The sequence below is a fragment of the Acinonyx jubatus genome, chromosome B1 (genome assembly GCF_027475565.1).
Source record: "Acinonyx jubatus isolate Ajub_Pintada_27869175 chromosome B1, VMU_Ajub_asm_v1.0, whole genome shotgun sequence".
NCBI lineage: Eukaryota > Metazoa > Chordata > Mammalia > Carnivora > Felidae > Acinonyx > Acinonyx jubatus.
In genome coordinates, this window is record NC_069382.1 from 93623202 (window position 1) to 93647757 (window position 24556).

The 24556-nt window shown below is 34.8% G+C and overlaps 1 protein-coding gene across 5 annotated transcripts in view; it reads left to right on the plus strand.

The window, feature by feature from the left end:
• The window catches only part of SCLT1 (sodium channel and clathrin linker 1), a 216992-nt gene that overhangs the window by 14671 nt on the left and 177765 nt on the right, over positions 1-24556 (plus strand). For 4 of the 5 annotated variants that reach the window (XR_003422599.2, XM_053216972.1, XM_015071782.3 and 1 more), the window contains exons 2-5: positions 1568-1635; positions 9221-9279; positions 10139-10211; positions 19372-19427. Coding sequence is in view for 4 of the 5 variants with exons in the window: in XM_053216972.1 (XP_053072947.1) it covers positions 1568-1635; positions 9221-9279; positions 10139-10211; positions 19372-19427 (256 nt within the window). In the remaining variant the exon portion in view is untranslated. Of the gene's footprint in view, positions 1-1567; positions 1636-9220; positions 9280-10138; positions 10212-19371; positions 19428-24556 lie in introns of those variants that run through there. The other variant, XM_053216971.1, reaches the window with a different exon arrangement.

Sequence of the window (24556 nt, forward strand, 5' to 3'; positions counted from 1 at the left end):
CACATGAGAAGATGCTCAACATCGCTCCTCATCAGGGAAATACAAATCAAAACCACACTCAGATATCACCTCACGCCAGTCAGAGTGGCTAAAATGAACAAATCAGGAGACTATAGATGCTGGTGACGATGTGGAGAAACAGGAACCCTCTTGCAGTGTTGGTGGGAATGCAAACTGGTGCAGCCACTCTGGAAAACAGTGTGGAGGTTCCTCAAAAAATTTAAAATAGACCTACCCTATGACCCAGCAATAGCACTGCTTGGAATTTACCCAAGGGATACAGGAGTGCTGATGCATAGGGGCACTTGCACCCCAATGTTTATATCAGCACTTTCAACAATAGCCAAATTATGGAAAGAGCCTAAATGTCCATCAACTGATGAATGGATAAAGAAATTGTGGTTTATATACACAGTGGAATACTATGTGGCAATGAGAAAGAATGAAATATGGCCATTTGTAGCAACGTGAATGGAACTGGATAGTGTTATGCTAAGTGAAATAAGTCATAGAGAGAAAGATATATACCATATGGTTTCACTCTTATGTGGATCCTGAGAAACGTAACAGAAGACCATGGCAGCGGGGAAGGAGAAAAAAAAAAGAGGTTAGAGAGGGAGGGAGCCAAAACAAGAGACTCTCAAAAACTGAGAACAAACTGAGGGTTGATGGGGTTGGGAAGGAGGGGAGAGTGGGTGATGGGTATTGAGGAGGGCACCTGTTGGGATGAGCACTGGGTGTTGTATGGAAACCAATTTAATAATAAATTTCATATTTTAAAAAAGTAAATTCTGAACTTCAAAACGTATTAAAATTTTTCCTTAATGTTTTTTAGTTTTTAATTCCAGCTTAATTGTGCTGTTGTCAGTTACATGCTCTCTTTGGCTTCGGCCTTTTTGAAAGTTGAGATTTTCTCTATTGCCAGTAAATTATCAGTTTTAAATGGCCCATGTGATCTTGAAAGAATTGGTTTTGTACATTTTAACTGTGTTCTATTGTATGTTTTCTTGATGTGAATAAAAATATTAATCACCTTGTGCTTGCTGAGAGCACTTGGTTTTATTCCAGTCCTTCATTTCTATTATCTCTTGCTCACTCCTGTTTAATTCATAATCTTTGTCCTGCTGTTTCTCTTCCATGTGGAGGTTTGTCCTGGAACAGAATTTCAGTCTGTTTTCACTATTCTAAAAATGATGGCTACAGTTTATCTTTTCAGCTCTTTTCACTTCTAGTAGCAGGGGAAGAAAAAAAAAAGTGGAGAGTATCTTTTTTACTTTTGCTAACCTGAAGAGTAAGCCAGGAGAGATTGAGAATTAAATTTATGAAACCCGAAGAATTAGTTCTTTTCAGATATTCTTTTTACCATTGGCAATAGTTGGTTGGGTTATGTGTATAGAAGGGCCTCTTTCTTAAATTTCAAAAACGTGCTGAAATTGAGGATTCATTTTGAGAAACAGTGAAGACTAGCAGTCTTGCATTGGATATCTCAGGTAAGCTACCTTAGTTGTAATTTTTAAATGTTGAACATTAGCCAATAAACTATAGACTTTTTTTGTTCCTTTTTCAGATCAACGGCTAAATGAAGTGCTTAGGCGATATCAAATGGAAGATTTTTCCAAATATTCATTGGTACAGGTATGTAAATTAGTTAAGGTCTAATGATCTAGGTTCCAGTTTGGTTGTAAATATAATTACATAAATAAATTCTATTTAGGATTATTTTCATGTGCGGTTGCCTATAGCACTTTGAAATTTTGCTTACAACTTTGATTCTTATAAGGAGGAAGAAAAGCTTGTTTTTACTTAATGAATACAAATTCTTTAACCATAGAAATTGACTTTTTTTTTTCAGAGTTAGCGCTTACATATTACGTATAATGTTAAAATGTCTGGGTTCTAAAATGAGAATTCATTGACATTTTGAAACATCCTAAAATCTTTTCTTAAGATACATTATAGTAGTAAGTTTTAACTTGGAATTCTCATAAATTATGGCAAGCAAAAGCGAATTCAAAACAGTAAACAATATATGGTATTGTTTTTAATATTTCTTTCCTTGGGTACATGTTCTTATTTAAATATTCTGTTAAAAAATTTTTTGAGCACTAAGGCATACTTATTGCTGAGTTACACAATATTAAAAGAAAAACAGTAGCTCCTACATTAGTGATAGCTCCCTACTGAATTAATAAGGAAGTGTTTTGCTTTTAACATAAATGAATCTTACAATTAAAACATATTGTTTTTAAGATATTGAAAAGGAAGTTGTGTTTAAGAAATTAAAAAGGAATAGTTTATCTGGTTGACCTGAATATACTTATAAATATTTTCTTTAGCGTATTGACATTTAGCCTACTACTCTGTGTTTTTATTTACAAAGACCAGACTCAGAGTCCAGAGGGTCTTAAAACTATCCATCTGCTATGTTAATAACCATATTGTGTTTTTTATGTTACTTTGTTACCCATCCTTAACTAGGAATGTTATCATTTAGATGGTAGAGAATCTTTCATAATATAGTAGCCTCTAAATTTTGCCCAGATTCTTAGGTTCTTTTTCTTCTGCTTAATGTCTCATAGAATATGCCTGAAAGGAGGATTCAAACAAAGATTGATTTTAAAGCCTGAGAGGATCTCTGGGCATGATATTATATCTGCTGTACACTGTGGCTGACTCGATTATGAAAGATTGTTTTACCAGATAAAACACGAGGTAGCCTTTTAGATGCACCTGCCTTGTACATTGTGATTATAATTAAAGCCTCATGAGAACATGCAAAGTATGGTAAAGTTTTATTTAATAGTGTACTCTTTGGTGAAATTATAGTTCATTTCGTTTTCTAAAGGTACATGTTCTTCTTTTACGGATACTATTCTTATAGTCACACAATCAAATCTTGATTCTTATCTCATAGTTTTGATAGTAGTACACTGTTACTGCCTAAGATTCTTCTGCAGTTCACCTCTTCAGAACATGTTGCTGTTGCTGTCTCAAAACACCAATCTCCATGGGTCTTGCCTTTCACTACGTAGTTTGCAGTAATGAAAAAGGAGGTAGTAGGAGAGCATGAGAGGGGAATTAATTTGCTTTCTAGCAATATGGTCCATATCCTTAGCCATATGCAGTGCATTCTTTGGTTCTTCACCCCCAGAAAAGTTATTCTGGTTTGTGAAAAAAATGTTCAGGAACAATTGTTTTTATTTATTTATTTTCTGTTTGTAGTAAAGGAAGACGTAGAAGTAGGAGGAAACCATTATCAAAGGTTATGTGAGACCCAGGAGCACTGACTGAGATCTCTTGTCACTAACTTTAGTGATTGCCACTAGCAGCAGAAATCCTTCATAAATTTACATTTGCCGTTTTTGTCCAACTGTATTTCCCAGGTGCCTAAAACAATTCTTGTTAATAGATGCTCAATAAATAATTGTTGAATGAATGAAGCAATTATATCTTTCCTTTCCTCCTACCTACTTATCTTCCAGTATCATTTGAGTTTTATAGCCAAGTAAAAGTGGAATTGTAAAAAGTCATGATCAGCTTGTGAAACACATATAGTTCATGCTTTTTAGTTCTGTATTTTCAAGATAAAATCCCAATGAAATGCCCTCCTCCTTCCTCATGCTAGGTAAATTGCCAGGACTTGTGTTAAATGAACATACTTTATGAAACTTTTCTAATGTTGGAAAAATAAAGCTGCAGGATCTTGATAATTTATTTCTTGTATTTTAAGTTGGAATTTCAAACTTGATTTTCTATAGATACTATGTTATAAGTGATAGTTAAAATTCCTTAGTGCTATCATTATATAAGGATCATTTAGACTTTCCTTGGATCAAATAAGTTTTGTGAATTGCCTTAAGATGTTTTGTATCGTATGATTTCTTAGGGAAATAAATAGCAACTAGTTTCTTGAATGATATTTTCAGGGTTGTTGTGAAATCTAGTTGTCTTCCTTTGATTATTTTGTGTTTTCTACATAAATAAAAAGTATTTCAAGTGACATTGCTCTTTGAGAGTATAGTAGTGGGCACTGGATGACAGGTGTTAAAAGATTTTATTCAAGAAGGTGGGAAATTTCCCTCTTTTCCCAATACTTTGTTCCTACCTTTTTTTTGCCCCCCTTACATGTCTTTCCTCACATGTAGGCTAGTTATGCCTCTGTGCCATAACAGTACATGCGTGTACTGAGGGATGAATGTTTGGGTCTCTTCATAGTTGCTGGAGGGATAAGGTAGAATATTAAAAATAAGTTTATTTTCTCCAAAAACTCTCTTGAAAATATCTTCCTTTTCTAGTTTGGGACAACTCTACTCCTTCTGCTCGAACCCAAAATTAAAGTTAAATTGACATATAGTCTAGCCAGGAAAGAAATGGAACACATAAACTGACATAAACTATGTCAATAAACATAAAAGCATAGTGCCAAGAAGGTATGAGCTGGTTCTGAAAGGGAGAGACAGTCATGGTGCAAATGTATTCATTGATTTAACAACCATTAATTTATTTTTCTAAGTTTGTTTATTCCTTGAGAGCACATGCACACAAGTGGGAGAGAGAGAATCCCAAGCAAGCTCCGCACTGTCTGCACGGACAGAGCCCTATGAGGGACATGAACTCACGAACCGCAAGATGAAATTAAGAGTTGAAATCAAGAGTTGAACACTTAACCCACTGAGCCACCAGGCGCCTCAGCAAACATTAATTTATTAACTCACCAAATCTTGCATTGCATGTGTGTGCTGGGTAAGCTTTGGGGATAGAGCTATGACTATGACAAAGCATCCTATTTCCATGGAAGAGATATAAGTGAATAATTAAGTAATTAATACTGCTATCTTATGTGAAAAAAATAAACAAGGTGCTAAAGTAGAAATTACCACGTATACAGTATAGTAGTGATGTTTGTGGCTGAGATCTATTTTTGGTAGAATGTTCAGAGCAGTCTTCTCTACGGCAGTAGTATTCAACTTAGCGCTGAAAGTTGAAGAAGGAGCCAGAGAAGTGGACCAAAAAGAGGCCCTAAAGCAGGAAAAAATTTGATTATGCTTGCATAATGTATGGGAACTGGTCTCAACTGTAATCAAATAGTAGTTATTTGAAAATACATTGAAAGGGACAGGAGGGCTACTCCTGTTGATCATGTGTTTAAAAATACAAGACTCAATAGATAAAATATAACAAACCACCTGTACTATTTGAATTGAGTCAACTTACTGGCTTTCTAGGCTAGCACTGTCTGATGGAAAACTTACTGTTTTGATGGAAATGTTATATAATCTTGTGCTGTCCAAAATGGTAGCCACTGATCACATGGGACTTTGGAGCACTTTAAATGAAGCTAGTACGACTGTTAGATGATTCATTTAATTTTCATTTTGTTTATTTTTGAGAGGGAAAGAGCAAGTGAGCACACAAATGAACAAGGGGCAGAGAGAGGATCCCACAAGGGGCAGAGAGAGAGAGAGAGAAAGAGAGAAGTGGGGCTTACCCGGGGCTTGTGTTTTACCCGAAGTGGGGCTCATGTTCAACCCAAAGCAGGGCTTGTGCTCACCTGATGCAGAACTCGAACTCACCCTAAATGGGGCTCGAGCTCACAAACTGTGAAATCATGACCTAAGCTGAAGTCAGATGCTTAATGACTGAGTCACCCAGGCACCCTATTTAATTTTCATTTTAAATAAATAAAATTTAAATAGATGCGTGTGGCTTGTGCCTATTGTATTGGACAGTGCAGTTGTAGACTCTCCATTTGCTGAATGAAACCTTGTTGATTTTGCATCATCCCATGATGATGTTAGAAAATCAATGACCGTAGCACTTTAAAAAGAGCCATTTGTAAGAGTTTAGCAATTTCTTACACTCTACATTAATAAAGTGATAAATGATGAAAATCAGTCTCTTCACGATATGAATCATACGCTACAACACCCTTAAAATGTGCAACAATAGGGGCACCTGGGTGGCTTAGTCGGTTAAGTGGCCGACTTAGGCCCAGGTCATGATCTCACAGTTTGTGAGTTTGAGCCCCATGTCAGGCTCTGTGCTGACAGCTCAAAGCCTGGAGCCTGCTTCAGATTCTGTCTCTCCCTCTCTCTCTGCTCCTCCCCTGCTTACACTCTGTCCCTCTCTCTCAAAAATAAACAAACATTAAAAAAGTAAATAAAATGTGAAGAAACATTTTCACAAAATGCTAGTCAGCTTGTATTTTCTTCCAAAGGATGGCAGAAAGGATGTCATTAACATATTTGATAGCCAGAGATATAGTTTAAAATCAGGGGCACAAAATTAAACATTCAGAATTATAATTAGAATATTTAGAGAGTGTATAGTTTCCTCAGAGGAAGAAAAGTGTCCAGAAAATTTGTCTACCCAACTATAATTCAATATTATTGGCATTCCTTCTGTGATATACTCTGACCATCATCACAGGAAGTCATCTTGGGATAAAAATAAGTAGAAATTACTTGTACAGTATCCATTTTTCAAGATTCAAGATATATAAAATTCTGTATATATTGCTTTTATTTAGTGTAATTTATTTAAATTTTGTTTAGGAAATATAAAAAGAATATAAATGCTTTTAATTATTTTTATGGTGAGAATAACAATGTATAGAATTGTCAGATCCCTATGTTGTACACCTGAAACTAAACATGTCAATTATATTTCAATTAAAATATATATATAAATAAATAACACATATGAATATGGTAATACATATATGTAAATTCTTTTTTTTTTAATTTTATTTTTTTAAGTAATTTCTACACCCAATTTAGGGCTCAAACCTACAACCCTGAGATCATGACTCACACTCTCCACTGACTGAGAGAGCCAGGTGCCCTTATGTAAATGCTTGTGTAGTTGATATCAATCTTACCCTCCCAACTTGATTTTTTTCCACTAGATCTTGAATTATTAAGTCCTACGTACTTTTATTCTAAAAGTTTCACTAGCAAGTGGGAAAGGATTACTGAATGTATATTATTATTCTATGAAAATTTTTTATATTTTGTTTTATTATGTTTATCTTTATAATCGTATCATTTTTTCAGCTTATTTATTTTGAGAGAGAGAGAGTGCAAGCAAGGCAGAGACAGAGAGGGAGACAGAGAATCCCAAGCAGGCCTGAAGTGGGACTCATGAATCATGGGATCATGACCTGAGCCCAAATCAAGAGTTGTACTCTTAGCCAACTGAGCCAACCAGGTGCCCTTAGGATCATAATTTTTATGATTTGGATTATTGGTCCTTTATTCGTAGGTTGGCATTTTATTAGCAACTATCATTAGAAAATAGTTTCAGAGCAGTGTCTTTATAGAATTCAGTTTAACCAATATATGTTGAGCACCTCCTCTATGTAAGGCACTATGCCAGGAGCTTTAGTGCTATGAAAATGTGTATCATAATACTACCATTTCATAGGGACCTAAAGACTAAGAAATATGGGTTTGAGAAAAATGTTAAATAACATATTTAACATATTATTATTATTATTCGTATCTTAACCTGAAAAGGCATATTATTCGTATCTTAACCTGAAAGCCAAAAATGAGTATCACAGGGAAAAAGGTGATCATATATAGTTGGAGAGATCAGGGAAAGTTTCCTGAAGGATGTAGCATGTTTGATGAGTACTGAAAAGTAGCTAAGATTTTAAAAGAACTTCAATGGGGGCTAAAAGAAGAGGTAGTGGAGTATTTAGGGAGTAAAACATACTTCATTTTTTCAAAGTGTGTTTGGCGTATATGGAGAAGTAATGGAAAATAACATTCGAAAGGATAGATTGTATTTGCATCGTAGAGGGCCTTGAATGGTTAAATTGAGGAGTTTGGACTTAATTTAGTAAACACTAGGAGATTACTAAATATTGTTTAAAAGAATGATAAAGTGGAGTGAAACATGGTAAGAGTAACAATTAGGAAACTTCTAATTGATGGGTGGGAGGTTAATGAGAGCTTGAATTATTATTTTGTAGACTGCCATCCATCTCTAGCTATCAGTCTTAACATTGGTAGTTGATTTGATATTTATAAAAATTCCTAAGAAATTTGAGAAATAATATTTTTAAGGTTTGAACCACTTAGTTATCCCAAGAAGATTTTAACTAACTTTTGGACAATTGAAAGTTAAACTATCTCTTGCCCCTTAATTAATTCTTTAATAAACACAATAACTATTTTTTAATACTCTAGGATTGAATAAATCCCTCTCTGAAATTGCATAGACTACTGGATTCATTTATTCTTTAATCCATCAGGATTCTCCCTGGAAGGTTACCTTTTCTTTTTGTCTAATTCATCTTACAGTTCTGGATCCATGTAAACATGTCTACTGAGGCTTTATATTTTGAGAGCTAATCCTTCCCACGTTGGTTGAAAGCTCATAACATATACCTTGGTTAGCCAATAGATTTTCCCCCATATTAAGAAAAAAAAAAAAAGAAAAAAAAATAGCCAAGATTTATTAACAGCTTTCTACATGTCAGGAATTATGCTAAACACTTTATATAACATTATTCCTTATTAAATTTACATATTTCTTATATATTCTTCAGTATAGTTAATTTTTCAGTAAAGTTATAGCATCTTTTTTTGTTTTTTATTCTCATGTGCTATCTTTTGTTACAGTAGTGAAAAGATATTATTTCTTTTTACATTTTCAAATTATTGCTGGCACTTGGGAAGGCTACCGTTCTGTTGATCTTCTATGGGATAACTTACCATATTCTCTTATTAGACCTAATAATTGGTAGATTATACATAGAGTTTTCTGGGTAAATGGTCAAATTATCTGTAAATAATAAGAGTGTTGTTTCTTTTTCAACTTTTAAATTCCCAGCCCTTTACCCTAGTTCCACTGACTAGAACCTCTAGTGCAGTGTTGAATTTAGCAGTGATAGTGAGCAACCTTGTGTTATACTGTATTTAATGCAGCACTTTTGATGTTTCACCATGAAAGATAGTAATTGATGTAGGTTTCTGATAGATACTTTGTCAAATTGAGAAAAATTCTTCCTATTCGACTTTGCCAAGAGTTTTTGTTACATATGGATGTTAAAATTTACCAAATTTGTTACATATGGATGTTAAAATTTACCAAATGCACTTTCAACATCAATTTAGATGATTACTCTTTCCTGTTTTGTTTTTACTGTCATTTTGGCTTTGACAATGTGAGAAAACATTTTAAGATGCAATATTAATATTCTCTGTTGTAGAAAGCTGTCTTCAAAGGAGGTGGAGATGACACATTAGAAAACACACTAGTTGACCAAAGGTATGTTTGAGTTACCAGAAAAATACTGTTTTCTTAAATATATTTATTATTGTTAAAATAATTTCTTTAATATTAGGATTATTTCATGGTCTGCTATAATTAGATTTAAATGATACGTCATTGAATATACAAGTGCGGGAAAGCCAGCATTATAATCTACAAGAGTAGTTCTCATTTGGGGTGATTTTATCTCCCTCCTATTTGCAACCTCCTCCAGACCTTCCAAGAGTAATATGGTTGTAATCTGAAACTGGTTCCCATATGTGGAGGGCAAGGACAGACTGAGGGAAGAGGCAGACCACTCCGGGTTGGTAGGTGGCAAATTTATTAAGCAATAGAACCTACTTATGAGTTATCTTGTTGTAGGACACTGCAAGACAGCTAGATTTCCTCACCTGCCTGCCATAATCTTAAAAGTTTGTGTAGAAGCTTTAACTGGGTTCAGTCACATACACAAAAGGCTTTAACTGGGTTCACTTACATCCCAGTACAGACACCCTCAGCATCACATTACTATCTTAAGGCTGTATCCTTGGAGCTGCTTCTGGGTGTGAAGAAGACAAGCAGAATACATATTCTAAGTACAGGGGAGGGTCAGGGAAAGGCCTCCAATTGCCCAGGTTCAGCTCAAGGGTCAACTGGCAGTTGTCTTGATGACCTCCTTCATTACCTCCCCTTCCCAGATATTTGATAGCATCTGGAAATATTGAGATAAACTTGAAAACACGAAAAAGGCAAAGTATTGATTTTTATGGATAAATGTAACATAAAAATATTGATGTTCTATTTAATTCACATGCTGCATATTACACTAGATTAAACAGAATATGAGATTTTTAAAATTATGTATTTTTATTAGCTTTTTAGCTCCTCTTATTATTGAGTATGATAAACATCTGGAAGAACTAAATGGGCAGCTGAAATATTACCAGGTATGAAATCATAGTTTTCAAGTTTTTTTATAATATTTTATTTAAAAAAAAGAAGTAAAATACTCTTCAAAAACATTGATGAGGAATAACATATTTAGCTATATCTAATCAATTCTTGGCTCTCAATAAGAAAGTATGTGTGTATTTAAAGATTATCTTCAGTTTCATTTTTTTTTTTAATTTTATTGATTTATTCTCAAGTTAGTTAACATACAGTGTAGTCTTGGTTTCAGGAATAATTCATCTCTTATATTTGATACCCAGTGCTCATCCTGAAAACTGCCCTCCTTAATGCCCATCCCGTCACCCATTTAACCCACCCCTACCCACCTATCCATGTCCCCACCATCAGCCTTCAGCTTGTCTCTGATTTGAGAGTCATCTATGGTTCGCCTCCCTCTCTGTTTTTATCTTATTTTTCCTTTTCTTCCTCTGTGTTCATCTGTTACGTTTCTCAAATTCTACATGTGGGTGAAATCATATATCTGTCTTTCTCTGACTGACTTATTTTGCTTAGCATAATGCCCTCCAGTTCCATCCATGTTGTTGCAAATGTCAAGATTTCATTATTTTTTATTGCTGAGTAGTATTCCATTATATATACATATAAACCACATCTTACTACAGTTTACTTTTCATCTTTGACACTGGTACATACAGATGACTGGCGTTTTAGTAGGCAGTTACATTAGGGTATATGGAAATCATGGTTGTCGAGCTATTCCAGAGAAAGTGGTGACACTTTAACTTCTTCCTTGTGTGAAGGAATGGGAGTGCGAATTACTGGCTAATTCATTGCAGTGTTTCTACAGTGTAAAATAAATGTAACCTTACTTTTTAGCCCCCCCCCCACCCCCGCAAATTTTTCTTAATCTATTCATCAGTTCATAGACATTTGGACTTTTTCCATTAATTGGCTATTGTTAATAGCACTGCTTTAAACATTGGGGTGCATGTGCCCCTTCGAATCAGAATTCCATTGTCCTTTAGATAAATTCCTAGTAGTGCAGTTGCTGTGTTGTAGGGTAGTTCTATTTTTAATTTTTTGAGGAACCTTCATTCTGTTCTGCAGAGTAGATGTACCAGTTTGCATTCCCACCAGCAGTGCAAAACGGTTCCCCTTTCTCCACATCCTCGCCAACATCTGTTGTTTCATGAGTTGTTAATTTTAGCCACTCTAACTGGAGTGAGGTGTTATATCATTGTGGTTTTGATTTATATTTCCCTGATGATGAGGAATGTTGAGCATCTTTTCATGTGTCTTTTGGCCATCTGGATGTGTAATTGGAAAAGTGTCTATTCATGTCTTTTGCCCATTCCTTCACTGGATTATTTGTTTTTCAGGTGTTGAGTTTGGTAAGTTCTTTATAGATTTTGGGTAATTAACCCTTTATCTGATTTGTCATTTGCAAATATCTCCTACCATTCTGTTGGTTGCCTTATACTTATGTTGATTGTTTCCTTTGCTTTGCAGAAGCTTTTTATCTTGATGAGGTCCCAATAGTTCATTTTTGCTTTTGTTTCCCTTGCCTCTGGAGACATGTCAAGTAAGAAGTTGCTGTGACTGAGGTCAAAGAGGTTGTTGCCTGTTTTCTCCTCTAGGATTTTGATGGTTTCCTGTCTCACATTTAGGTCTTTCATCCATTTTGACTTTATTTTTGTGTATGGTGTAAGAAAGTGGTCCAGGTTCATTCTTCTGCATGTCACTGTTCAGTTTGCCCAGCACCATTTGCTAAGGAGATTGTCCTTTTCCATTGGATACTCTTTCCTGCATTGCCAAAGATGAGTTGGCCATATATTTTGGGGTCCATTTCTGGGTTCTCTATTCTATTCCATTAAAATGTGGGTCTGTTTTTGTACCAATACCATACGTCTTGATGATTACAGCTTTGTAATACAAGTTGAAGTCCGGGATTGTGATGCCTCCAGCTTTGGTTTTCTTTTTCAGCATTACATTGGCTATTCGGGGTCTATTGAGGTTCCATACAAATTTTAGGATTGTTTGCTCTAGCTCTAGAATGCTGGTGTTATTTGATAGGGATTGCATTGAATGTGTAGATTGCTTTGGGTAGTATCGACATTGTAACAACATGGAATGTTTTTCCATTTGTGTCTTTTTCAATTTCTTTCATAAGCTTTCTATAGTTTTCAGCATACAGATCTTTTACCTCTTTGGTTAGGTTTATTTCTAAGTATTTTATGGTTTTGGTGCAGCTGTAAATGGGATTGATTCCTTGATTTCTCCTTTTGTTTCTTCATTGTTGGTGTATAGAAATGCAACCGATTTCTGTACATTGATTTTATATCCTGCGACTTTGCTGAATTCATGTATCAGCTCTAGCAGGTTTTTAGTGGAGTCTTTCAGGTTTTCCATGTAGAGAATCATGTCACCTGTGAAGAGTGGAAGTTTGGCTTCTTCTTTGCCAATTTGGATGCCTTTACTTGGTTTTGTTCTCTGATTGCTGAGGCTAGGACTTCCAACACTATGCTGAACAACAGAGGTGAGAGTAGACATCCCTGTTGTGTTCCTGATCTCTGGGGGAAAAAGCTCGGTTTTTCTCCATTGAGGATGATATTAGCTGTGGTCTTTCATATGTGGCTTTTTTAAAGATATGTTCCTTCTATCCCAAGTTTTGTGAGGGTTTTTATCAAGAAAAGATGCTGTATTTTGTCTAATGCCTTTTCTGCATCTGTAGACAGGATCATATGGTTCTTATCCTTTCTTCTATTAATGTGGTATATCACGTTGATTGATTTGTGGATATTGAACCAGCCCTGCAGCCCAGAAATGAATCCCACTTGCTTATGGTGAATAATTCTTTTAATGTACTGTTGAGTTCTATTTGCTACTATCTTGTTGAGAATTTTTATATCTAGGTTCATCAGGGGTATTGGCCTGTCATTCTCTTTTCAGTGGGGATTTTGGTTTTGGAGTCAAGGTAAGGTAATGCTACCTTCATAGAATGAGTCTGGAAAATTTACTTCCATTTCTGTTTTTTGGAACAGTTTGAGAAGAATAGGTATTAACTCTGTTTTAAATGTCTGGTAGAATTCCCTGGCAAGCCACCTGGCCCAGGACTCTTGTTTGTTGGGAGATTTTTGATAACCCACTTACTTATTCATTGGTTACGGGTCTGTTCAGGTTTTCTATTTCTTCCCATTTGAGTTTTGGTAGTGTATGAGTGTCTAGGAATTTGTCCATTTCTTTGTCCAGTTTATTGGCATATATAGTTTTTCATAGTATTATCTTACAGTTGTTTGTATTTCTGTGGTGTTGGTTGTGCTCTCTCTTTTATTTGTCATTTTATCTATTTGGATCCTCTTTGAGAAGTCTGGCTAGGGGTTTATCAATTTTGTTGATTCTTTCAAAAAGTCAGCTGTTAGTTTCATTGATCTGTTGTACTGTTTTCTTTTGGATTCTATTTACTTCTGCTCTAATGTTTATTATTGCCCTTCTTCTGCTGGGCTTTATTTACTGTGGCTTTTCTAGCTCCTTTAGGTGTAAGGTTAGGTTGTGTATTTGGGACCTTTCTTGCTTCTTGAGACAGGCCTGAATTGCAATGTATTTTCCTCTTAGGACTACCTTTGCTGCACCCTAAAGAGTTTAGACTGTCATGTTTTCATTTTCATTTGCTTCCATGTATTTTTCAATTTCTTTTTCAATACCCTGTTTAACCCATTCATTCTTAAGTAAGATGTTCTTTAGCCTCCATGTATTTGGAGGCTTTCCAAATTTTTTCTTGTGGTTGATTTCAAGTTTCATAGTGTTGTGATCTGAAAATATGCATAGTATGATCTCAATCTGTTTGATCTCAGTCTGTTGAGGGCTGTTTTGTGACCCAGTATGTGGTCTATTTTGGAGAATGTTCTCAACTATAATTTGTTCAAATAAACCTTCTGCCCCTTTCTCTCACTGTTCTTCTTCTGGAACTCCTATGATATGGACACTTGTTTCATTTCATGGAATCATTTAGGTCTCCAATTCTCCCCTCGTGATCTAATAATTTCCTTCCCCGCCCCTTTTTTTTCCAGCTTCTTTATTTTCCAAAATTTTATCTTCTATTTCATCTATTCTCTCTTCTGCTTCTTTCATCCTCGCTGTCACTGTATCTAGGTTATTTTGCATCTCAGTTATAGCATTTTTTAATTCATCATGACTAGTTCTTAGGTCTTTGATCTCTGCAACAAGAGTTTCTCTGGTGTCTTCTATGCTTTTTTCAAGCCCAGTTGTTAATCTTATGACTGTTATTCTAAATTCTTGTTCAGATATATTATTTATATCTGTTTTGAGCAATTCTCTGGCTTTGCTTCTTGCACTGTCTTTTGGGAAGAATTCCTCCATTTGGTCATTTTGGCTTTGATTTCTTCTTGCACTCTCTTTTGGGGAGAATTCCTCTGTTTGGTCATTTTGGCTAAGTTTCTGTCTTTTGTGTATTTTAAAAGCTTCTTGTGTGTCCTGCACCTGAGTGTACTACTGTATTAAAAAGGGGTCATACCCTATCCAGGGCCCGGCACTCCAGGAAGTGGTTTTTGTATATGTGGTGTGCACTCTGTTGTACATTTTGGCTGCTCATCCCAGTGATCAGTACTGTGCAGAGCTCCTCCTTGCTTATAGTGGTGGAGTGTGTGGACCTTCAACCAGGGAAGCTTTGATTTGTTGTTGAAGTAACCCTGGAAAAGCATAGGGGAAAAAAGGGTGGGGGAATCCTGATCCCATAAAAAGAAAAATGAAAGGAGAAAATAGTCCAAACAGCAAATCAAGGGAGGAAAAAAAAGGGGGGGGAAAAAGGAAAAAGAAAACAAAACAAAAAAGTATGAGGCTAAATTCAGAGGAATAGGAAAATAAGAAATAGGAAAGGTGGAAAATGATAGAATAAAAATTTCTGCTAAAAAAAATATTTATACACACACACACACACACACACACACACACACACACACAAATATATAGAATAAGAATTGACCAAAAACAAACCAGAAACTATGTGCCTGATTCTAAAAGAATAAAATAGGAGAAAGAACAATTAGAAAGAAAGAAAAAGAAAGGAAGGAAGAAAAGGAAGGAAGGAAGGAAGGAAGGAAGGAAGGAAGGAAGGAAGGAAGGAAGGAAGGAGAAACAGTTGTCTTTTGGCGCCTAGCACCAGTGGCTGTGCTGGTCTGGAGGAGAGGCCAGCTGAGTTGGCTCGGTCATTCTTGCTCCAGTAGATAAGAAGTTGCCAACCATGGAGGAGCGGTGTTTGGTGTAAGCGTGTCCAGCCTCCAGTGGGGGTGCTGTGCTGCTCTCTGAAGTTCCACTGTGTTGGTGTTGGGGAGAAAAACAGCGACATCCCAGTCTCGCTCCCCCGACTGGGTGTCTCAACCCATGCTGTTCAGGTAGCCCTCACAGAATAGCAAGGGTATTCACTTTGCACTGCTCCACAGCCTCCCAAACCTCTTAGGCAGCTTGGCTGCGATTCAAAACCTGATGTCATCTTCAAGGACTCCACACCGTGTGCACCCCATTCTGCAGTATTGCCACTCTGCCCTGCTGTAAAAAGGCCTTTGGCTGGCACGTGCAGGGTCTTTTGTCCTTGGAGAGGCAATAAATCATCTTCCCAAAGTACTCCAGGAAGTGGACTGTTCTCTCCTAGTGCTCTCCTGAGATTGCTACGCTGTGCTATACCCTGGGGTCAGCTCCCTCCCTCCCAAGGAGCACACGAGTCATGGCACCGGCTCTACCTTGGAGAGAGTCTTGCACTTCCAAAATCTCTCTGCTCCAGAGGCTCCATCCATCCTGCCAAGCTGTCTCCCTACAACTGTGGAGATCCTCTGCTACTCTGCAGATCGATTTCCTGGGTGTTCCATGTGATCCTATCTCAGTACAGCTGTGTTTGAAGGACTAGGAAAATTCCCATTCCCCTACTTCTCTGCCATCTTAACTGCCTTTGCCTCTTCAGTTTCATTTTTTAATCCAGTGTTTCCTTGCTCCTGGTATCTCACAGGAGCATATCTTAGATGCTTGGAGAACTTAAACTCATTATTTGTTTACATCTTTATTTTTCCCCCAAGAAGACCAAAAACCATCTCATATAATTTTAGACTTTTAACCCTCATCCTACCTGTATTTCCCTTTGTTTGGAGAATGGATTTTTTTCCCCCAATTTCAAACATTATGTCTATCAGATTTTAGATTCATTTGATCGTCTTCTAATATAGGTAGGATTATGCTGTGGCATCTTTTGTCTGAAATCCTCTTTAGTAATGAAAGTTTATTTTAGGAGTGAAGAGAGTTTAGAAACCAAGGACCCTTCTGTACCCTAGAATTTCTAAAATTAGGATATATGGGAGGCTGATAGAGAACTAGAATAATAGCACAACATTGTTCAGGATACAATGTGAGTTTCAGTGAGATACATTTTTAAAGTGTACTTGATATTTATAACCTGTTTCTTTGATTTTAAAATGTTTACATTTTTCTCCCAAATTTTAATATTTCTGATTATTGGATAACCGAAGCATTTGTTAAAGAGATGCTACATGTCTCAAGCCCACCTGGAGGCGTTAAACTCCCTTTCCTAGTGTTTGAATGTACTTACTACTGTGTTTGGTTTAGATACTAATCTCTGGATCAGTTCAGTTGGGTAGCAAGTTTCACTGAATTTAATGCAAATGAAAGAAAGTAGAGCAATATTATATAAAAACATCCGCTTAAGACTCATTTCCTCAGAATGGGGCTATAAATGGGCAAACACTAAGAACTTTCTTTATATCTTTCTTTTCTATTCATGCAGGGACAGCAAGAGATCCTATCATATGCCTTGAAGTCTAGTGCATAATCCCTCAATTCTTGATGAATGAATATAAACCAGGTCTCATTGGAACAAGATGATTAGATCTAGCTTAACAATCTCCTATTTGTAAATAAATGGATTGACTAAAAGGATTTTACTAAAAGAATACATATGCTTGTATCTTCTAAAAATAAATTTGGGTTTTCCATTGCACTTGAAATTATTTATACTTTCTAAGAGTAATGAAAGTGATCCTGTAGACCCAAATTTCAAAAACAAGCATTTCTTTAAATTGCGGTTCCTGTTTTATGATAAGTTAAATAGGTGCTTTCCAAGTCTGTACTATGTCCTTTTTTTTTTTTTTTTTTTGAGCCTGCAGTCATTTAAATTTGAACCAACCATAGATGTCTTTTAATCTTTCTAACTGACAAAGAGCAACAGAAAGCTCTCCTCTGCACAAATGGCATTTTACTTTTATTTTTAGGGCTAGTGAGTTTAAATTTTCTGCTGAATTTACTCTCAGAATTGCTCTAATGATCTATTATGTGGTTTGTTATAAAATGGGATAGCTAGTTATCTTGAATTAAAGTTTTAATTTTTTAATAGTTTGATTCATATATATCTTTAATCAGCTATGTTACTAAGGTGTTTAGCTTCATTTTTCCATTTAGCATTATCAATCTAAGAGTGATTATTGAATTACAAGAGAGAGGAAACTAGCAAAGAGCCCAAGCAAGGGTCTATAACAAGAGTAGTTGATACTTTTGAGGAGAAAAGATACTGGCTGCTACTTCTAAGAACAGTTGCTCACATAGATATTACTGATTAGAACTAGTTCTTAGGATTTATTGACCCACTAAAAACATAGTTTATTCTTGTAAGCAAGAAAAGTGTGACTATAATTCTCTATATGAAAGACTTTCTTCGAAAAATGTAAATAAGGGAATATTTGATGCTATTGCTGAGATTTTGTTTCAACTATTAAATATATTTTGAAATATTTTATAGTAAAGAATGTTTAGTGTGACCATAATGATTCACATTTAATCCTAGCTATTGCATATATATTCTAATTATTTGGGTAATTTGAGTAAATATTTTTTCAAGATAAACATTTTTGCAACTTTTAAATATCTTGCAAGATTGTGCAAAATCACTTTTTGTAAAAAAAAAAAAATGACATCAGAATAATTGCTACAATAAAATGCAAATCTGTTAGTATGGCATTCAAGACCTGCTGTCTGCCTTTCTAATTTTCTTTCATTGCATCGTTGCTCTATGTATGGTCAGTTCTCAGTCATCCGATCGTGAATTCATTCATTTTGGCTTAATTGTGATTCATTCACAACAAGGACCTGGAAAGATTCACCTTTCCCAAAGCCAGAATTGTATTTAGAGTTGGCTGTTACTGATTTCCTAGACCAAGCTGCCTTGCTGCCTTGAGCTTCTTTGGTTGAAAGGGAGACAAAAGGGCTTAGAGCATTGCCTGTTCTACCCTTCCCTTACCAGGTTCACTCCAGGCTTTGCTTCTCTTCTTTAGCCTAGGATACCCAATCAAGACTAATGGACATATCATGAGTTGATTGCAGTTTAAGTGCGATTTTACATGGCCTCCTTCCTACTCTCCCCTTGCCTATTTACTCTCACTGAGAGCTGACTACTATTCCTGTGTTATCTAATACTTTTTGACTCTGCTTTTACGCATATTTTTCCCTACTTGAAATGCCTTTCCTTCCTGTTGAAATTTTACAATCCCTTTATCTCCTCAAAGAGAATTAATCATACCAATCTCCTCTTTACAATATATATTTTATTCTTGTATTTTAATTAGTGATTTTTTTAACCATTTTTCCCATTAAAGTATTTGTTAGTGACCATATGGGTTTACCATAGCAACCTTGTATTGTCTGGAGAGTTTAGACAGTTAATGGTGGTGGTGAATAAGAGACTAAGTGAATTACTGCTAAAAAGATCTCTGTTTTTTTTTTCACTATTAACGTTATACTTTTCCAAATGTAAGCTCTTCTATGGGCTTCATCTAAACTAAAGTGAATTAAGATAAACTATATTCAGTGAATTAAGATAAACGAATCTGGCATTTGTTATAGTGACATACTGAGGAATATATATGTGAACATCTATAAATCATAGGGTTACATTTATAAATATTTCTTATGTCATATAAATATTTCTCTTTATTTCAAAATGAATGTTTTATTATGTTCCAAGTATCATTAAAATATCCATATTTACAAGCACTTGTTAGAAGTAAAGAATCATTGTTTCTTATCAGTAGACTAGTGTCATAGAGTCTGCTTGTATTTGAATGCATTACTTAATAGAGAACTGTCTGCAAAATGTATTGCTATGACCATATTTTAATCTTTCAGAAACAGATGGGTGAGATGAAACTACAACTTGAAAATGTCATCAAGGAAAATGAAAGGTAAATAAATTAATTTAATTCTTTTATTGTTATCCTAGATAATATTTATTGTTGTTATTTAATATTTTATTCATGTAGTATACTGGTTATGAGTGAAGACTCTGGAGCCTGATTTCCTGTTTCACTCCCAGGTCCATTACTTACTAGTTTTGTGACTTTGGACAGTTACTTAACCTTTTTGTGCTTTAGTTTTCTTATCTATAAATTGGAGATAACCTATTTCATAGGGCTGACTGTAAAGGAAAATAGAGTATGTAATAAGTACTTTATACATACTAGCAATCATTAACAGTACAGTTTATAATAATCATGTATGTTCCAAAACATACTGATAAAAACCTTCAATCCACCATCTAGTTAAGAGCTAGAAAGGTTAGCAATACTGGTACATCTACCCATGTTTTCTTGCCCTATCCCATTCCTCTCTTTCCCTCTGTCAGAGAGAACACTTTGTTGAATTTTGTGTTTATCATTCCCTTGGTTTTTAAATTTTGTTATAGGTGTCTGTGTCCCTAACGATAGATTATTTAGTTTTCTGGGGTTTTTTTTAAGCTATATTAAAATTGTATAATTTAGTCTTCTGGGACTTTTTTTTCCCCACTCAGTATCATGCACAAACAAGTACGAGAGTTTCAAGGGATAAAATTGCTGGATCATAGATTATGAAATATTCATTTTTACAGTGTAATGCCAATTTCCAAAGTGGCTGTGCCAATTTACATTCCCACCTGTAATATTTATGAGTTCTTATTGATCTATAGCTTTTTATCAGCACCTAGTCTTACCAAGTTTCTTAATTTTTGTTATTTTGAGTCTTAGGTTGTTTTTTACTGTGGTTATAATTTAACATTTCCCTGAATACTAATATGGTTAACCATTTTTCATATGTTTATTTACCCATGTAGTGTTGTTTTCTCATGAAATGCTTTTTCATTTCTTTTTCCCATTTTCTATTTATCTTTTCCTTATTAAATTGTCAAAGCACTTTATATAATCTGTATTCTGAATATTTGTTGGTATGCCAATCTGTGTGAATGCAGTAACAATACTGTAAACCATAACCACTAGAAATTTCAGGAAGGGATTCAATCACTTAACATTTGGTACTAGATCACTAGCTTTAGGATCGTATTTAGGGGCTATGATCCTGAAGTCAGGAATTTTTGGTGCTGCCACCATCTCTGTTGCTACTCCTACAGCATCATTTCCATAAAACTGGAGACTTGACATTGGAAAGTGAGGCACGGGGTATTGACTATAAGTGACACTCATGTCTATCCAGTTTTGCGTGCTGTCTTACCAATAGAAAAATGTTCTCAGCTCTCTTCTGTCTTCCATATCCCCCTCAAGTGCTTCTCACTGGTGATACTTTAATCCCACCCACAGCTCCAGCTATAAGGACCTCTGAGAACTGTAGTTTTGGACTTTCAGCCTCTGTGATAGAGACTGGAATATGGAAAGGAATGGGAATGAATGTTGCCACAGTACCATACAACATGCTAGATGATAGGTATTTTCATAGATATATTCCCAGGTTCTGATATGTTTGATAAACAGAATTTTCTATTTTGTTTTTAATTTTAAGGTAATTGAATCTGTCCATCTTTTTTCTAATGGTTGTTCTTTGTGTCTCTAATAGATCCTCTCTTAGCCTATGATCATAAAGATCCCATATTTTTGGCTAAAAATATTTAAAGTTTTATTCTACCCCAAGTTTCTTAACTGTAACTTAAAAAAAATTTTTTTTTAATGTTTACTTATTTTTGAGAAGGAGACAGAGCATGCATGGGGGGAAGGGCCGAGAGAGAGGGAGACACAGAATCCGAAGCAGGCTCTAGGCCCTGAGCTGTCAGCACAGAGCCCAACACAGGGCTTGAACTCACGAACCATGAGATCAGGACCTGGGCCTAAGTCGGCCACTTAACCAGCAGAGCCACCCAGGCGCCCCATTAACTTTAACTTTTAAAGATCATGCACCTGGGCTGAAATCTGATAGATCTTTTGTTGTTAACTTGTGTAACTAGACCAAAAAGTAAAGAAATGAAATTTTTTAGTTCCAAATTCATTTAAAGCATGGGCTTTTTAAAAGTTAACTTTCTTTTGTTTGCATTTTGCTAGATTATATAGCACTTTCCTTTTAGTTTTGTTAATTTATTTTAAAGCATGTTGCTCTCAAGAATAATCTAGAACTCCCACGGAATTCGTATGTCTTATGACTATTTTGTCACCTTCTACCTTACATTTTAAAAAATACGTTTTCACTATTTCTCCTCTCTTCTACTTTCTGAAAGCGTCATATGTTTAAGCCAGCAATGTTTGCCAAAGTGTAACATAAATCTTTTAATTGGGTTTTCAGTTTTCCTCATTTGTGTTTTTTTCCATAGAAAAGTTTTTCTAATTTTAACTTTTTATGGTTTACTATTCTTTCTCAAAAAAGTTATTAAATAAGCGATGCTATTCCTAATAAAGGACATTGCTAAGATTTTTGAATCACCAATGTATGTAGATTAATCTTGTATTTTAATGTACTTGGGATAGACAAGGTGTATTATATGGTTGAGATCATCCTTTTTCCTATATTTGACTCAACATATTTAACTTCCTTTCATGTCCAGGTCTTTTTAAGCTAGTCTTTTAAAAATCTGCCTTCACCTATTTAACAGTAATGTGGTTGTGTCTCATGAATGTATTTATTCCTAGTACAATAGGAAAGTGGGAAAAATAGATTCTGAGCTTATTAAAAAGGCACTTTTAGTAATTTGAAAATGCTATCAAGTTTTAAAGTGAATTTTACTTATGTTTTTAGGGCAACATCTTACTTTTAATTATGTATTGCAATTAAGGGCTGCAAAATCAAGAGAGTTTATCACTTTTAAGGAAAATATTTAAATATTCATACATGGTCAGTTCTGAATAATAGAAGCTGGCAATGACATGGATTGTATAATAGTATGCAATTCTATGTTATTGAGTTTTGGAAACATTTTAATATTTACATTTTTATGTGGATGTATGTTTTCTGGGAATTGACTACAAATAGGAAATAATGAAGTCATTTAAAATCAGGCTAAGAGAGAGGTGAAAAAATATTTTATTTTCCTCCCTTCCATTTTTAAGTCTTCCTTGAAATTTAGTTCATGTTGAGAATATAGTGTTGTTTGTTTTATCCTCCTTTTTTCTCTAATTCCATCTTTTCTCCTCAAAACTTAACAGAGGAAGGAAATTTGGTAAGATAATTAAATGGAGAGATATGTACAGCATTTTAAAAAATTACGTTTTTTAAATACTAATTTTTCTAAATACTAAATACTAATTTTTAAATTTCTAAGTTTCTAAACACTAATTTTTATTATTTGTTATTATTCAGGGCATGGAAGACATCATTTGTTACCTACATAAGAGCCGGTTTTTCTTCTTTCATTCATTTAACTCTGATTTTCTTCCACTGTCATTTTGCTCAGGGGAAATTAACTGCTTCCATAATTTTAAGTGATAAGTCTTTTATTTAAGTATTTTATTTTTAAAGTGATAACTCTTTTATTAAACTTTTATTCAAACTAGTTTGATTTTCTTTTTGCCAGAGATTGGTCTGGGAATGAATATGTAACCCTACTTTTAACCAGTGAAGTATAAGGGAAAGTCTGTTGTAGAGCTTCTGGGAAAGAATTTTCTCCCTGATAAAAAGAGAGGCAGGCAAGAAGAAAGTTTTACCTCCCTCCTGCTGCATGTTATTTTTAAAAGTGATATGTGAAGCTGACTGGTATAGCCATTTTTGTAACCATGGGGGTAGATGTGAAGATTGGAAGAAGGGAAAAATGAGAAAACCTTTGATCCTTATTATATTATTGAACTGCTGAAACAAATCTGGAACCACTTACCCTTCCAATTTAATATTAGGTAAGGAAATAAAACATTCATTCATTCATTCATTCATTCATTCATTCATTCACTTACAGGTATTTATTGAGTACTTAGTAAGTACCAGGTACTAATCAGGTCAGTACATCAAGTGAATACATCAGTGATAAAACAGACAAAAACACTAACTGATATAGAGACTTAATTGCATTTGTCAGGGATTCACAAACTACATCAGCCTATGGACCAGATTTAGCCTGCTGCCTCTATTTGTAAATAAAAGTTTATTGGCTCACAGCCACACTCATTCATTGTGTCTGTGGCAACTTTTGCTCTGTGCTGGTGGAGGTGAATTGTTGCAACAGAGAGTGAATGGCACACAGAGTCTAAAGCATTTACTGTCTGGCCCTTTACAGAAAAAGTTGACTGTTCTTTGGTACATGTAGTGATATTTCACTGCAAACTCTTTCTGTTATCTGGTCTTTAATGCAACAGTCTTTTTTGAAATTTAAAATGGTCTTTGCGTTTTTATTTAGGTATAAATGTAGCTTTAGAACTTAAAACTTCAACAGGAAGAAATATAAAGTTGTTATTTAATAAATTAAAACCAATGATATTGAGCATATTATTTATTTTACTGTTTTTATTTTCTGGTAGTCTGATTTTTATCATTTTTAAGATTATAATTATCAATATGTGATGTAGAAGATTTCAATAGCATTATAAAATGGAATTGTTTTTTATGCTTATTTTCATCGATTTGTTCTCATAATTTGACTACTGATAATTGACTAATAATACATCAGAGGTATGGTTTTAAATTTGATTTCAACTTCCCTAACCATCTCATTCATGAATGTTGACAGTATCCTATGAGCACATATTAAATGTTTTTTTGAAACTTGAGAAATTTATGTGTTTATAAAAGCAATAATGAAGCCATTATTTTTTACTAGTAGTCCAAAAAAATGGTATTCTCAACCCTAAAACTTGGTTCATTTTTCTAATAGCAGAAGATGAATATATTTGATCTATTTTTGAACGAGAGAAAGAAAAATCTCTGGGATTACATGGTAAATACTGGTGCTCTTGTGCTACTTGAGGCACTGTAAGGAAGACCATCCCCAGAAGCCTAATAAAGTTTTAAATTTAGGTTTTGAATCTCATAAAGTCAGAGCTATGTCTCTTTTTTCTCTATATCTGTTTTTATAACTGAGTTTGTTTTTGTATACTTATGTGTACATACATACACTCTTACCACAGTTCCCTTT